The 17209-nt window shown below is 35.4% G+C and overlaps 1 protein-coding gene across 2 annotated transcripts in view; it reads right to left on the bottom strand.

Annotated features, from left to right (window-relative positions):
• Positions 1-2968: 2968 nt before the first annotated feature.
• The window catches only part of DOCK9 (dedicator of cytokinesis 9), a 136918-nt gene continuing 122677 nt past the window's right edge, over positions 2969-17209 (bottom strand). For both annotated transcript variants that reach the window (XM_075526447.1, XM_075526456.1), the window contains exons 46-53: positions 15217-15339; positions 14700-14813; positions 13018-13164; positions 10649-10859; positions 8980-9170; positions 7618-7718; positions 7302-7440; positions 2969-4166 (exon numbers count right to left, since the gene is read on the bottom strand). In XM_075526447.1, the coding sequence (XP_075382562.1) occupies positions 4044-4166; positions 7302-7440; positions 7618-7718; positions 8980-9170; positions 10649-10859; positions 13018-13164; positions 14700-14813; positions 15217-15339 (1149 nt within the window). In that variant the 3' untranslated portion in view covers positions 2969-4043. The remainder of the gene's footprint in view (positions 4167-7301; positions 7441-7617; positions 7719-8979; positions 9171-10648; positions 10860-13017; positions 13165-14699; positions 14814-15216; positions 15340-17209) is intronic.

Below are 17209 nucleotides of genomic sequence, written 5' to 3'. Positions count from 1 at the left end.
AGTGATCAGGTAGTTTCTGACTTGTTATGATTTCTGTCTCTTCCCCCTCATATTCTGTGACTGCTCTGCTGCAGAACAGGCTGCCCCTTTGATTCTCCCTCCTGCTCTCAGGAGAAGCTTCTTCCTCCCTTACTAAATGAGTTGACTTCTGCTTCCATTGTTTCTTCTTGACTATTGGGGCGACTGATATAGTTGATGGTTGGATCTCTGGTTTAGCCAGGGCTGTTTGTATGTCTTCAGATCCAGGGATCCTCCTCTTCCCCTTGAGGGTGCTGAATAGTGCTCAGTAGGCATATGCCAGGCCCCGGCACAGGGCAATAAGTTGTGTCTCTGGCATAGCCAAAGGCATCCTTTTTTCAAACATTATATCACTTCATCAAGATCCTGCACTTGTTTGGGGTGAAGTCCCAGACCATCAGAAATGAAAACCCTTCTAGGTAGCTGCCCATATTCTCGCACATGCCTTGCTACCCACAACCATACTGCCTTAAGACATATCCGTATGTGATATTCCTAAATAGTTGGTTAACCTTTGGAAAAGCTGGAAACATTCTTGAAACATGCTAACAGGAGTATTTTGGTTACCCAAGGATGTTCAAGATACTGAAGATTTATTGTAAAAAGGGAAAAAACATCTACCCCGCAGGAAAAGAAGAGGAAGGTGCCATTTTTCATTCCCTCCACTGACTGGTTCTTGGAAGAGAAAAGGGAAAAGGTATAATTGTTAATTGTCTTCATGAGATGGTTCCTGAAGCGAAGAGAAAGCAACAACGCAGGGCCCAAATACCACATTAGGCTCAAGGCCAATGTTTTTATCATAGTTCTCCCAGGCAAAACACAACCAAGTGCTACACTGCACAGCAAATGGCAGAAGTCAAATATAGACTTTAACAAGCTCTCTAATTTGATGTACGGCAAAAAAAAGGGAGTATGGCATTGATCAGATAAACCAATGCCAAGAACAAGTAAATCAACATTGCGACCAGCAACTGTTGAACAGATAATAATTATAAGTTCCCTCTAACATGCTGTGGTCAAATCTGTTATCTCAAACCCTTCAAGCCCCACAGTGGGTGCCAAAAAGGACTGTTGTGGTTAGCCACACTTCACACAGCCACTCGCTCGCTCCCCCCCAGCAGGATAGGGGAGAGAATCTGAAGAGTAAAAGTGAGAAAACTTGTAGGTTGAAATAAAGACAGTTTAATACATTAAAAAACCAAACAAAACAAAGAAAAACAAAATCAAGAAAAACAAATGGTGCAACAAACCCAATTGCTCACCACCAGCCGAGCAACACCCAGCCAGTCCCTGAGCAACCGCTGCCCTGGCAAACTTCCTGCACAGTTTTTACTGCTGAGCACGACGTCACATGTTATGGAATAGCCCTCTGGTCAGTTGGGGTCAGCTGTCCCGGCTGCGTCCCCTCCCAGCTTATTGCGTGCACCCCCAGCCTACTCGCTGGCATGGCAGTTTAAGAAGCAGAAAAGGCCTTGACTCTGTGCAAGCACTGCTCAGCCATAGCTAAAACATCCCTGGGTTATCAACTCTGTTTTCATCAAATCCAAAACATAGCACCGTACTAGCTACTGTGAAGAAAATTAACTCTGTCCCAGCCAAAACCAGTACAGGGCCCAAGCCTTTATAAATAAAGAATAACCCATATTTGATATTTAATTTGCATGTTGCAGAAGTAACAGCAGAAAAGGGAGGCTGGTACAGAATGAATTATTCAGGAGGTAAAACCCAGCAATTAGAACGTGAGCATATCTAAAATCAAAACAATACATTAGAGGGTGTGTTCTATCATATAAATGCATCAGCTAAGATTATAAACAAAATGTCTGTAGACTTGCAGTTGAACACGTGCTAATCATTAATACTACCCTATGTAAACCTATGTCAACCTTTTGCCAACTACATTTCACTTTTTCATAGGCCAACTTTCAGCAAGTAAGCAACAGTTACACATATATTTAGATGTATCTAAATATACATATATACATATTCAATTATGAATACATACTACATTTATAGGCTGGTTAGCAGATACAACTCTGTCAAATTCAGGCCTCAGCGCAAAAGGTATTGTGCAACTGTAGGAAACTGTCTGTTCTGCTCCCAGGGCAAAGGGAAAGTTAGAAAAAGTGGGGTAATTACAAAAAGCCACCATAATGTACACAATTGTTATTAATATACTGATATAGAAATCTTCCTGACTGGCAAAACAACTTTACAGGATATTTTTCCCCTAATAATGAAATACCTTTTGAGACTAACTACATTGGCACGTAACAAAGTATTCCTATACGCCTTTCCAAAAACAAACAAAAAAGTGAAAGCATATAGGGTGGAGGGGGAGAAAGGGGACTGTCTCTTATCACAGCATTATACGTTCACTGTCTACAAGTATTTATCTGCGCCGCCCCCCCCCCCCCCCTTTTTTTTTTAAGGAAAAGAATTTTAAACAAACAGAAATTTTGTTTCAGAAACGTAATTAGGAAAACGCAGAGTTATCCAGCATTTCACTGCCAGGATGAGCTGTTTTGGAAAAACCTGTGATGAGTAATGGCAACATACGAGTTTCATGCTACGCTACAGAAAATGACAGTAAACCTAATGTCATAAGGAAAAGATTATTTCTACTGTCATTTGATGAAAACTGACTGAAGTTTTGAAGACTTCCTAATATTACCTGTACTGGCGAGTAACAACCTTTAGTTACTGTAACATGTTACTTGAGTCAAAATGTGATGGATCCAAAACTGATGTCTTAACTAATAACCTAAATTCCCTTTGTTGACAAGGAATATGAAACACACCCTAGAAATGTCTGCATCTCATCTCATACTTAAGCTGCAAAAAGCCTTTTTTTTTTGATTAAGCTTTCATCTTTCCCCAGTCTCAGTGACAAATCTGAAATAAAAACCAGAGTACACAGTGAGAAAAGTAACTACTTTTTTCCTTTTAATATAGATGTAGTACAGAATGTTTAATTACAGCAGGACAGTGCTTCCAGTTAAATAAAATTAAAAACCTTTATTTTCCCCAAATATAAAATTACTAAATTAATGTCTTAAAAGAATAAGAATATGGAAAAAGCTTTAAATTATACCACCATTTACCACAGTAACCATGATCACCAATTACATACTCCATTGCTTTGGCAAAAAAGTTTTTTTCTTTTAATAACTGCATATAAACCTAACATAGCAAAGACTGTATACATCTTTATATTGCACTTATTTATATACAGGAATAAATGAACTGTAAAGTCTGCATATACTTGGAATGAGCAAATTTTCACAATAAACTGAAAGCAGAAGGATAAGAGCTGGTATGAATATTAAAAAATGATTAGAAATGTAATACATTTATGTACAGACTGTATGGACTGTATTAACAAACAATATGTACATAACAATTTACTACTATTGATATTTTAGTATAACTCAGTGTTCATTAATACAGACCTTTGGTTGTATTTAGTTGCTTAATAAGATCTAAGCTCACATACCTCCAAAATGCAACAAGGTATAAAATAAAGCACAACAAATTGCCAAATGGTACAAAAACTACTATTGTCAGTTCCATTAAACCCAAAAAACTAGTGTCTCTGTCTAGCCCCAAAATAGTTCTTGTACTTGGAATCAATCTCTATGTGCCATACACAAAAAGAACACCTGAATGTTACATATCTGCAAAATTACATCCCACAACACTTTTTTGTAATGTGCAATTAATTTTAATAATACTTTCTAATGAAAAAGAAATTAACTTCAAGTTTATAATTTTCCAATACGCACCTCTGCAATGACATTGTGAATACTTTTAAATGTTACCAGCAAGATTAAAAAAATATGTGCGCCTCCCTTACTCTAAAAGACTATTACCAGTAACTGCTATTTGCTAAGTGTGCTCAGACATTCGTATGAATTATGCAGCTTGCACGTGCCCAACATTTAGCTTCAAAATCATCCTGAGTTTGCACACAATGAAGCAAATCCACATTAAAAAAAACGAACATACTTTCCTTTACAAAACAATCATGCAACTGAAGAAGAACTGGGCATCCCGTGAACCGTTGTGCTTGTTGGAGTTCCACTTATGGCGTTGAAAATGTGTAGCGAATTAGGCATAACACTGGCCTTTTCTTCAACAGGAGTAATCTTAAAATGGAAAACATGTATTTACCAAAGTGTTACAAAAGGACACAAGCATTTATAAAACAGCTAACTGTTTCATAATGTGCTGCTTATCAACTCAACTTTTTAGGACTTTCTCAAGTGCACAGAACTTCTTTTTGGGGATGGTTACTCTTTTCAGCCATCCTCTACTAGATTTTAGAGGGCAGTAGTTATTTCTCCAACATCAGTTCTCCTAATTTAGGTATTACACTGTCCTCTCTAGAGGAAGCTTGAATAGCTTCTCTCATTTCTCTTGTTAACTTTCAAAAGAAGTTTCACAAGGGCAACAGGCTTGCTTTTTGCCCTTTTTTGTTTGTTTTCTTTTTTTTTCTTTGACTTAGGAGGTATGATTTGAGCATTTCTTATCAAAAGCTATCGAAGCACCAAAACCACGTCATTCTTAACAGCTATAAATTTACTGATGCTAAGTTTAGAAATATTGGAAAGAAAGAAATTATATAAAGATTAGAAAAACTAAGAGCAGAAGTAAAGAAAACTAATTACCATCCCATCTGATCACATTGGCAAGCAGCAGAGGAGAAAAAATGAAAAATCTGTTAAGATTCTTTTCTATAACATGTTTTTCATTCCATGCATGTTTTTCATAACAAAATTTTTGCAATTGTTTAAAATTCACACTATTATAAGACAGCCAATAGTTTTTTTTCAATGTCATTAGAATAAACATTGTCAGAAGCTCTTTTTCCAAATACAGCAATAGGCAGGCACGTAAAGGTGACATTTTTAAAGATTTCAGTGAAGAGCCTTATGACTCTAAGCCTTCAGGGGAGTGATCAATCTAATTTAAAAAAAAACAAAAAACAAAAAACCCTAACCCAACAACATAGCATGTTTTAATTATTTACAACTTATTACACTTATATAAAAAGAACACAATGGTAGGCTAATAGTACACATTACTGCAGTCAGTGCTGTAGTTTTACATTCTGTTCATACTATCTTACAGGTATCAGTTGTTTGCCCCTACTTCTCTTTGTGTACTTTTAGACAATGTGATTTACTCCTGGAGTTTCAGGCACTACATGCTTTTTCTTATCATCAATCTTTGGAAATCACACACCTGAGCATTTTTTAAACATAAATATCTTGCATTGAGTTTAAAGTATTTTTTCTTGTGTACAAACTGTCATTATATTCTTTCACTTTTTCCTAAACCAGAGGAATATTAATCTTTCATTTATTACCCTTATCATTAAATTATTTGACCAAACTATTTTCCTCTCTTTTCTGAAGGGGTCATCTGTACAGCTGTCTAATTCTCCCATATACCTCATTCATCTTAATCAGCTGCCCAATCAGTTATCCCCCTTTCTAAAACCCTCCACTGCTTTCTGCTTTTCAATACATCACATTGAAATACAGTCAAACTGTCCCATTTTTGTCAGCTAAGCAATCTCTTTTCCTGTTTTAGGGATCTTTCAAACTGTTTGCCTTTACACACATATCTGAAAGACACTGTTTTTTTTTTTGTTTTTTTTTTTTTTTTTAAAAAAACCCAACACATGGATTCTGACAAAATGGTATCACTCCCTACAAACCTTGTTTCACAATATTCTCAGTCATTGGTGGTTAAAAAAAAGTTAGTTTTGTGGTAAGCTTTTTCACTGTGATAGTATAACAAAAGAATAAGAGAATGAAAATAAAGCCTATGCGCTTGCCGTATTCTTGTGCTTCACCATAATTATATCATAGCACAGAGCTACTCATAGCACAGTATCTGAGAAAACCACATCAGGAAATAATGGAGAGCAAGAAAGCATGCAAAGTGAACTTTAGACACTTGACACATTTTTGAACAGAAAAAATTTGTCATAAAAAAGTTTTGGATACCATCTAAGCAAGAGTAGAAAAGGCAAATCTTTCTTAGATAAGCCTATGGATAAGCTGTTACAGCGGCAAGCTGACTAGCTTTTTGAGCAAGTATTTCTTGGATAATAATTGAGTAATTTAGAGACGTCAAAAAATGGTAAATGGGTAAAGTCATTGTACATCTAAAGGATGCAATCCTGAAAAATGCTGGAAGATTAACAGAGCGTTTAAATGTCAGCTAGACTGAACGCCTCAAGTAGGTCTCAAGTTTGATTTTTCCTATACAATTTGATTTCTGAGTAAAGCCTATAGTTTTTTTTACAGACATGAGAAACTCAGAGCTCCTCTTTGTATCAACTGTTATGGTCATACATCTAAGGAAGTCTCATAGACATGTGTATTTGTAAGGGTAAAATATTATCAGAAAACACAGGTATTTCTTGTGGGCCAGAAATACAAGTCTTGAGGGTTAAGAACTATGAGCCATTCTACGGCTTTGGGAAAAGATTATACAAATAACAGTGGATGAAAGAAAAGGAACCTGAAGTGATGAATATGATGAATAAAAATACCGAGAAGGCAGGGATCAAGCATGAATCTTCAGCCCTTCCTGTCCTCCTGGAAATAATATCCTTGCCTCTGAAGTCAGGAGACATTTCTACCATAGATCCAGATGCAAAGTCCTAAATCTCAGTCCACAAGAGTTCTGGTTTTCCTTTTCTCATATCTCCAGCTTGTCTGTAGTGGATCGCCCTCAAGAAAATGTGTTGGAATACCTCTTGAAAGATGTTTAACTCTTTGTGGCAAAAGCAAATGCTTACACCTCCAAAAACTGAAGAAAAAGGTCTAAGCTTGCAGATCAAATCCCCCTAGAGTTACCAGGAAGTATAGACTAAAATGAACTTTCTGGGTCACTGAATAGAGACCCCTGTAACTACCACACATACGAAGTATAAATTACATATATATTCATGTCATTAAATTTGTTTGATCTTTACTGTAGTCTTCCTCTCCGACAAAAAAAATAGGCTAGTGCCAACCAGATTTACTTTCTTAATGAGGAAGACTTAATTCTGAAGGCCAAGAAAGCATCTGCAGAAAATTCACAAAGAGAAGAAAATGAGGAAGTTCCACAATTCCATGATATGCTTATACTCCAATAGGGGGGAAAAAAAAACCCTAAACCCCAATCCTTTTATGTAAAGCATTACATACACTTTTCCTAGTGGGTTCACATTACAGCTACATTCTGAATGCTGGTATGTATAATTTAATTTCAGCACATACTTGCTCATGCATTATTTCAGAAAGCTCTTTTGCCATTTCTCTGTAGTTGGCCTTCATTTCTTCTTGATATTCCAACTGATCTTCCTTTATAAGTCGTTCATTTACACCCAGAGCATGCCCACAAGCTTCAACAAATTGCCTGATTTAGATAAAATAATTAAAAAAATCAGGAATACAAAATCCAAAAGATTAATTCAAAATGCCAGCTTAAACTATGTTTTTAAGGCAGTCAGAACACTATAAAAGTTTACAAAAAAATTTTTATGATATCAGTCTTGAAAAAAAAGTCTTCCCCCCCCCGCCCCCCCCAGCATACCTAAAAACTTCCTTTAATAGCTTTACTTTATTGTCTGGATATCTTTTGGTGTTTGTGTCATCTAAGAAAGCTCTTGCATATGCTAACGGACCAGCATTAACCTAAAAAGAACAAGAATTACAAAATTAAGTCAGTTCTCTGATATACTGTCTTAGCAGTAACAGATACTACAGGTGTCTGTCTGATTTGCTTTTCTTAGGAGAACACATTGATTTTAAAAAAGCTGGACTTACGAAACAAGAAGACTGCTGGAGTTGGAACATAAAAGCAGGAGAGGTCCCTACAGCACTCTGTATGAACCTGTCCTGGCACAAAGAAACCACCTTGATGATGTGGCAAAGCAACTGCTGATACTGCCAATTTGTCATCTCTGTTTATGAAATTAGGGTGGGAAAATAAGCTAAATCTACTACTGTTTGGTCTGCTTATCTATTGAAAACATTCAAATTCTGCAATAATTAGCAGAAATTTAATTGCGCTATTATGGCACCTACATGAAAAGTGGATTCAATGATTTCTGACTAATTCATATTATTCTTTTACATTAACAGTAAGAGCCCCTCCCTTCTCATCCCAAATACTAGCCTGACAACTTCTGGATTTTGGAACCTTGGGGTTTTTTTTTTGTTTTGTTTTGGTTTTTTTATTTGTTTGGTTTGGTTTTTTTTATTTTCTCTTCAACATGACAACAGTTCATTTCAGATAACTGTTTACTGTTCCCTTTGATTTGAATCAGTTAAAAATAATAGAGCAGCACTTTTGTCATTGCATTCTTAAGACCTTTACCATATTGATTTGTACATGTTACAACTGCTTTATGTATTCACCTAAATTCACCTATTTTGGTGAATCTGATGGTTTCTTTATACATTTAGTTCTTGCTTGCCTTAGGCACAACGAAACGTTGCACAGTGAGATTTCCTACTATTACCCTCCTCCTATATTTTGGCACTCCCTCTTCATCTTCACAGGGATCTGACCAAAATACAAAAGCAATAAAGACCATGTTGAACCTACTGTGAGCATATGTACATCTAGGCAAAATATGTTAATTCATCCTCATATGGAAAGTAACTATTTTATGGTAGTTTCAGCTTTACACCAAAACCTGGTGGGGCTCAGTCCACCACAGATTCCAGAGATTAATCTTAATCGTTTCATGTAACTGTCCATGATCAGTGTTCATATGAAATACTTGTATTGCTTTTCCTATTCTGGAAATAACTGCAAACAGTGAGCATACTTCTAATTTAGGACATTCTTGAATATACAGAATAGAAACTAATGATAAAATGCTACTTATGTAATTTTTCAGGGACAGAAGCAAGCAAAATAGCTGAATGGCAAAGTATATGGTCTTACCTGTACACTGACACTTCCTTGTAGCTTCAGCTGCAATTTGATCATATCTACTTCAGCTGAAGAACAAAGCTGCCTAAGTTCTGCAACTTTTTTACTCATTTCATCAATGGCTACTTCAATTGGGTTTAAATCAGTATGGTGCTGGTACATTACTGGAATGCGCTTTTTCACATATGGGAAACAATGTATAGCTATGGAAGGAAACAAGATGAATATAGTTAGAAATTTTTTTGAATAAGGTGTGTTTGGATAGAATTTTATGCTAAAATCTCATTTTTACGTAATTAGTTGCCCAATTTAATAACATATAATTAGCAATACTACCAAATGTACAGGGAAACAAAATATTGAAAATGTAAATATGCATAGCTTTACATGTATTACAGTAACGAAAGATCATTGTCATTGCTGCTACTACTAATAACCAAGAAATAAACCATTGGAACTTAATTCATATGAGAACTCTAAAAAGAATTGCTTATCATCCACATATCCCAAAGAGGAGAAGAATCAAAAATAGCAAAGTTGTATTTTCTATTTCCTCACAAGTATTAGGTATGGACAGCTGACAAAGTCATTTATTTAAGTTGCTTTTACCGCTATATTAAGACAGTGATACACAAGTTCACACTTAACAGAGACAAAACACAAAATGGTCTTTTTCTAAGAACAAGGAAAGCTAGACTCCAGATTCACAAATCTTGAAGCTTAAGGGAAAAAAAACCCCAAAATTATTTGAGGATTATCCCTTGAAGAAGCCAATCTGAAAACCTACTTTTGGCTAAAAATATGAAAAGTATTTTAGCTGATACCTATAAAGGACTTTAAGTAAGTGAAATGGGAAAACTCATACAGAAGAGAGTTAGACCATTTGAATTAATGTTTCCAGTCAAAGTGCAACTTGTTATACAAAAACATCGCCAAACACACCATAACTTTTAATTATCTCCCTTAAAAGTATAATAAGATGTTTTATATCATTGAACTAAACACCTTGAAAGTTTGAGCCTATGGGGAGATAGATGGGCACTCTCCATTCTAAAGCTAACACATGAGAAACTAAAGCACAGTGATTAGTCTGAAATCACAATTGAACAGAGGCTGGAAATCAAACTAGAACCTGCCTTCAGGCTCTTTTAGCTGCTTTTAGACAAAAGAACCAATGCTGCATTTAAGAGGTCCACAGACTGAAAGAATGCTGAAAAACCCCATATCCAAACCAGCAAGAATACCACCACCATTCTTCAGTGTTTTATAGCAGAGAGAAGGAAGGCTGAAGGGAGAGATGCAGACATTCCATTATTAAAAAAAAACCCCAAATTATTTAAAAGTGAAGGGTGGTTAGAACATAGTCACATACGAGATTTTACTCTCTTTTTCCAATGCTTCAGGGTTAAGAAATAACACAATGATATACGTATTCTCAGATGGTCATTTGTAAGTGTTTGCATATCATTTATTTTCAAGTAAGTACTAATTTTGAAAGGTTGTTTTGTCTAACAGTATTTTCGTATTCTTGTCACCTCCAACAGCCATGTGTGAAATCTTCTAAAGGATGTTTTCTGACAAAATACACAACATATAGAAAAACCTAGTATCAAGAATTAAGTATAAAAAACAAAATAAAAGAGTAGTTTTCTTTTAAAGGAAACTTCCTTTCAATCAGTACCTGTCAAAATAGTCCGTCGCTTACACTGTTCTTCTACTCCTCCTTGTCTTTTACCAGCTTGAGTAAAAGGCATCTCAAACATAAAGCGACGAATGTTATGAGTTCTTTCAAAATCTGTTTTTCTTTCTTGCAACTCTTTTTCTTCAAAGTATGGAATTACATGTGTAACTTGAATATATGCATATTTCGAATCTAAATCCTTAGGATTTACCTTTAAAACATGACAAAAAGGATCAAATAGCTGCACTGTGAATAAAGTGGATTTAATTGTAGTCACACAACTTTCAGAAATTAAATTTGGTCTCTTAACCTGTAAATGACTGAAAACACAGGAAACATTAATGCTCCCACAGGGCTTCTCTATATTCAGTTTCTAACGATTAGGAAGACAACACAGCTAGATGCATTACAACATGTTGTGGGAGGTTTTGTGGTTCTTTTGTTTGGTTGGTTGTTTTTTTTTAAAACACTCATTATCAATAATTGCTATATGCAGAACTGCAAACAAAAACATAATACAGAGTTATACCCATAATTAACACTGGAAGGCACAGATACAGAAAACCCAGAAACAAATACTTGTCCTCCATGACAGCTGATACAACAGTAGATTGGAGACCAAAAATTGCTAGTGATAAAAAAAGTTAATAATTAAAAATAAAACCCTACATTGTAAATAGTTCAGCTATTACCTTCAGAAGGCACTCCTCCCAACCTCTCTGTCTCAACTCTGATACTCTACGAGGGTCCCAAAGAATATACTGGTGGGAGCAGGGCAAATCAAAAGCTTCACTATTCGGTTCATTTTGTTTCTAGAACTGGATGAGTAACAGCCTCATGGACTGGTAGATCTTTAATATGGTAAGAGCAGCAACTAGTCCCTAGTACCAATAGATAAGGCCTCCTAAGTCTTTGCCCAACAGGGTCCCTAAATGGGTCAAGGATTTAGTGGTGGGTTTTTTTGTTTTTTGTTTGTTTGTTTGTTTGTTTTGCTTGGGGTTTTTTGTTGTTTTTTGGTTTTTTTGTAAATTCCCCCAACCATGGGATAAAGAGGGCACCCTAAACGTGTGCATCTTTCTAAGAGTTGTTGCCTACCATTTTAGTCCCATGCCAAATATTTGTATCTCTGCCTATCTCTGAGCCATTTCACTTCCATAAACTAAGTGGGAAAAACAACAATGCAAATACACACATGAAGTCACCAGGTAAGTCCTGGAGCAAACTGGGAACAGAGCTAAGGTCTGCCTGCTGTTATCCATTTTTATTGGAACACGCTGCTTGATTAATTTTTTTTTTTTTTTAAAATCTGCAATGTTTTCAAGATTATTGGACTGGGACTTAAGTGGTAATTTATGTGCTCATTCTGATACAGCTGATAGAAAATGTTCCCTACAAATGCTGACAAACACCTACATTATAATTAATTGTAAATAATTCAGAAGAGTATACTGGAAGAGCTATGAAAAAATGAGATTACAATATAAATCTCTTGCCTTCCATGGCATGAAATCTAGCCCTTGCATAAGTCCTCCTCTCCTTTTAAAGCTCCAATACTGAAAAGCCCATCATTGCTACACTTTCAGGCTGAGAAGCACAGAACTTCGTGATCTTACTGGTAGAATCAAGGAACAGAAGAGACAGGAAATTATAATGAGAGAAGAATCACCTTAAAGTATGAATCTAAACAAAAGTTAAAAATTGGCTGAGGAAGGGAATGAAAGGAATGCAGAGAGGCATCTTGTGCACTATGTGTTCTCAGCATACAGGACACTGTAGCCATCTTCAGTTCACCAGTTTTGGAGCCTTCAATTACAAAGGAAATAATTTCCTATGACAAATCTAGATTTAACCAGATGACTTTGTGTGAGCATTTTTTTCTGCAGTTCAAGCGTTTATAAAATTGAACAGGCTCAGAGACATAGGCAAAGGATAACAAGAACAACTGATACAGAGTTAAGATGTTATTTACATATGGTACTTTTCTCGGAAGAGGGGTCTGTTTCTTACTTCAGAAGAAAGTTTGGATTCTGCTTTCAAGGTGCAGAAAAGGGAAAAACTTCCAAAGAATGGCTGTGCATGAACTGGCAAGAAATACAGCTAAAGATAACACAGTATATGACCATAATTCAAATTTGTTTCAAGATACAATTATTATTTCGAGAGGTAACACTATGGAAATTAAGCTTTTTTGTTGTTCTTAAAGGTAAACTTAATAGGAGATGATATTTCTCTCATGCCCTTCAACCAGTAGAGTTTTTAGACACACATGTTTGTGTACCAAATGAGTAACAGACAGTGATCCTACAGTATTTCAAGTGGATTAGTGGAAGTAATATATTAGAATTTTTTAGAGAGACTAAGGATCATACTTTGCCAGAATCCTGAATCATTTTGACATTTTCAGATCCAAATTTGTCAGAGTAGAGTTTTTGGAGTCTTTGGGAAATTTCTGAGAGAGGCGTGAGTTTAGGCTCTTTATAGATATATTCCTTTCCATCTTCATCCTCAAAGAATCCCTGTAAAAAATGAAGTAATCAAAATCTTGGAAAAAAACCACATAGGGCAATGATTAAGATGAACATAATGTGTATGGTTCAAAGCAAATATAAACATTTAACATCAGGATTCAAGCAAACATAAATAAAGAGAAATTAATATCTAAGTAAAAAAGGTTTCCTAAGAGAATTAAAAAACAAAAAACAAAAAAAACCAGAAAAATGTAATTATCTACTACAGAATGAGTGAAAGATAATGGAAATACACAGTTAAAATTTTAAAGGTTTGTTGTAATTTCATGGTGTGCCAAGCCTTCGAGATAACTTTTCTTCACTTTTAAATAAAAGTGAACTTTCAGCACTGTTTCACTTGCCAAAACGGAACTCTTGTTGCCCAATAGGACTATCTGATTCACAAGTGAGTATTTTGGCAATGGTTTACATAAAAATTATCTGAAGAATATCTTTACGCAGTAATAAAAAATTCCAGAAAGTGAAATTTAATTTATGTAAAAATCTTAATTTTATGTTGTACTATACTGGCATATACGTCTTTATTTTTATTACATAAAACATTTGTTTTAAAACCATAACAAAATGCAATATAGAGTACATGGAAAGTGAAACAGGTCATTGGTTTAAAACAACAAGCCATGTCTGAGTTCATGTTTGAAATCCAAAAATAAATATTTTTGTCATAAACAAAACAGACAAAATAGAAAAGCACAACATATCATGTATAAACACAGGCTAGATTGACAAAAATACCCACATCAAACTAAGGTGAAATGCAGTAGTTTTTACTGCATTGCTTGCTTTGTAAGCAGTTACTGTAATTACCTCAACATCTGTTTCACTGTCTGTAAACTGGTATTGCTATAAAGTTATAAAAGACAACAGAATACATGTAAAGTTATACTGCTCAGAGTATTTTACAATTCTCCATGCTCAGCTGAACAATTAGCAACTGGGCTATGCACATTGAAAGTGTATAACTCAATACTGCATGACAGCATACTGATACATATGCATTCTAGACATATATTAGAGGATGTGAAGCTGTCCAATACACAGCCAGAACTTTTGTTTGAAGCATGCAATACTGATGCATAGAAAAGAGTGGTTTGTTCTCTAAATGGAACTTAATGGAACTAAAGTTCTCTAAATGGAACTTGTTTAATTGCAATGGCTATTAATGCATACCAATCTAAGAAGCAGCCTTACAAACCACACTGTAGCACTATAGACATTAAGTCAATACATTGCTAAGAACCAACATTATAGAAAACTTACCGCTGCCTTAAGGTAGTAAATAAAAGAAGAAAAAGAAAAAAATGCAAAAAATTTACTGAGGAAAATAAGGAAGAATTGTATTGGAATTGATAAATGTTTTAAACTAAATTATTGATGGTGCTTAATTATTTCTTACAGACCGTATTTCTTGTGCTTTTTATGTCACGGTATCAATACAGATGATGAAATAGTATACCTTGTAAAATAAATTCAGGTTTTTCTTACTGCATAGAGCAGACAAATTAAAGTTAAATAATACTCACCTGGCCAAAGAATGCTACCCTGAAATAAGTTCCCAGCAGTCTCTTGCCTGTATGCATAACTTCTGTTACTTTACTGTATGCTCGATGAAGAGTGTCATATAAATGAGCAAGCCTCTAAAAATAAAAGAAAACAACCATGGGGTAAGAGAATAACGTAGAACTTTCCTATCTTAAAACAACAATCAATGATTGTCCTTTTATAACTAAATGTTATAACTATTATAACTAGTTATAACTTTTATAACTAATGTCCTTTAATAACTAAAAACATTTCTATTGAACAGTAGTAATAGGTTTAGCACTTGTATCAGAATGACAATATGTAAGATTAATATTTAGTTATTTATATTTAAAGAAAAACATTTTTATTTAAAATTAAAATAAAAATTTCAACACATTGATATTTCAGTTACAATTGTAATACTCTTGTTCTGTGAAGTACAATGTGTCATGCAGTTAGAGGAGAAAACTTGGGATTTTTTTTCTTGTTCAAATATACTTATGATGAATGTAGTACCTCAAAATCTCTCCGTTTTTCATAAATGGGAATTATAAGTTTGTATACGTCAGCAATGAGTTCATAGCGTTCTGCCTTCCAGAGTCCATCAGCACACTGCTCCAACAATTCCATCAGCACATCCTAGATTGGATACACATTTGAAAAAGTAAAACAATTCAGTACTCATGAAAAGCATGGCAAATAATTATACCAAAGTTCTTCCCAAGGAAAAGGGAGATCCTGCCTCATAACAAAATTATACACACACAGTAATTTAAATTATTGTGGCAATCAAAAATTGCTAAAAGGAAACAAAAACAAAACAGAATGGTCTGAGTGTACACGTGTACTCTTTGTATTTACCAGGAACAGCATTTTTCTTTTAGATACTCCTGACCTCTTAAGCCTACAAATGACACATGTATGAGAACCCAAACTTGTCTTACCTTGTAACATGTTTTTTCAAAGTGTTGTGTCCTTGGGGTTTTTTTGGTTTTGCACAAAGAACATTATTTTAAAAAGGCAGGTATGCAAACACTTGACTGTAATGGTTCTGAAGGAAACTATCAAACAGATTACATCAATGATAAAACAAACAGATACAATACCAAAATCTGTACTCAGAAGTAATTATCAAGGTACAACAGTAGAATTTGGTATACTTGGCCCAGAACGAAAACACATATAACAGTTAGAGAAGCTAAGAAATCCTGAAGGTCAAAACAGAGTCACAAGCAAGAAGACACCTTGGCTTTGTTGGGTTTGATCCCAATATCCTTGTAGCAAAAAGATAGTTATTTAAGGTTAAATAAGAACTATACCTACCTGTACATTAGAATGCATTTTGCATTAGAGCAGTTACATCATAATTATAAAGTCCCTTCCTTCAGTTTGTCATAATTCTTTATTTTCCATGCATTTAATTTCTTCTACTTCAATAAGCGTAACAAAACTAAGATAACATTACTACTTTGCTCTAGTTTTCAAAAATTTAAAATTACCTGGCTAACTCCATTAACTCAGTTGTAACAAGCAATTTTACAGATACTATGTAACAGCTTATAGCTCCTGCGATTAAACTGTCTTATACTTGGTCACGGCTTGAGTGTGACAGAACCACAGTGAAGAAGCCTATTCCCATCCACATACCCTAACAGATCTCAGTCCTCTTCAAACATGTCTGGAGCTCCAAGAATCTCCACAAGAATCCAAGTCTGAGACTGAGATGTGTCAGAAGACATGACATTTCTACTTCCTGAGACCTTCTGGTACCACTCTTGCATTGTAGTGGTGAAGCCAGAAGCTGGAAATAACTCCTTTTATCCTTAGAAGGGATCCAATGCTACTCTAATTCCCCTCCTCCCTTTGGTAGAGGACTAAGACAGCATAAAGACATCACTAAGAAAAGCCACCTTTGATACTGAGAGCAAAAAAACCACTGAAAGATGCTACCCTTATTTGTGTGCTGCAATGGTCCCTAAAACATCTCTGCCTTTCCCCCAAACATTATGGGGTTGTATAGACTCCCCAATATCTCCATCCTCAGCAACCAGGTGGTGAGAACTGAAAGAACAGTGTCACTGCTGGATCACAAGGGCTGCCCACAAACACCGTTTTATCACAGGAGTCTTAACACAGACACTAGAGGGCATCCAAATGCAGCGAAGCTGTGAAATTTTGTTCGCACACGGGAAAAAATATAAAGGGCAAAAGCTTCATGTGGGAGAGCTGCTAGGAGGGAGGAAAAGATGACAACATTTCTGGGCCACCTGCTTCTGTGCTTATCCATCCTCATAGGAAGTTTTTTTTTCCATATATCCAGAGTTTCCCTTGTAACCTGTGAGAACGGCCTCTTACTCTTTTATTATGGCACACCTCTTAGAAGAGTTTGATTCTTCCACTAACCACCTTAGGAGCTGGACTTTTCCCAGTTTGTTGATATCTCTCTTGACTTTGGGGGGGCAGCGCTGGGCACCAGATTACAGATGGGGCACCACAAATGCCAAGTAGA

Source organism: Mycteria americana, chromosome 1, assembly GCF_035582795.1.
Source record: "Mycteria americana isolate JAX WOST 10 ecotype Jacksonville Zoo and Gardens chromosome 1, USCA_MyAme_1.0, whole genome shotgun sequence".
Classification (NCBI taxonomy): Eukaryota; Metazoa; Chordata; class Aves; order Ciconiiformes; family Ciconiidae; genus Mycteria; species Mycteria americana.
The sequence above is the reverse complement of the archived record's forward strand: the minus strand, read 5'-3'. Positions and strand labels throughout refer to the sequence as shown.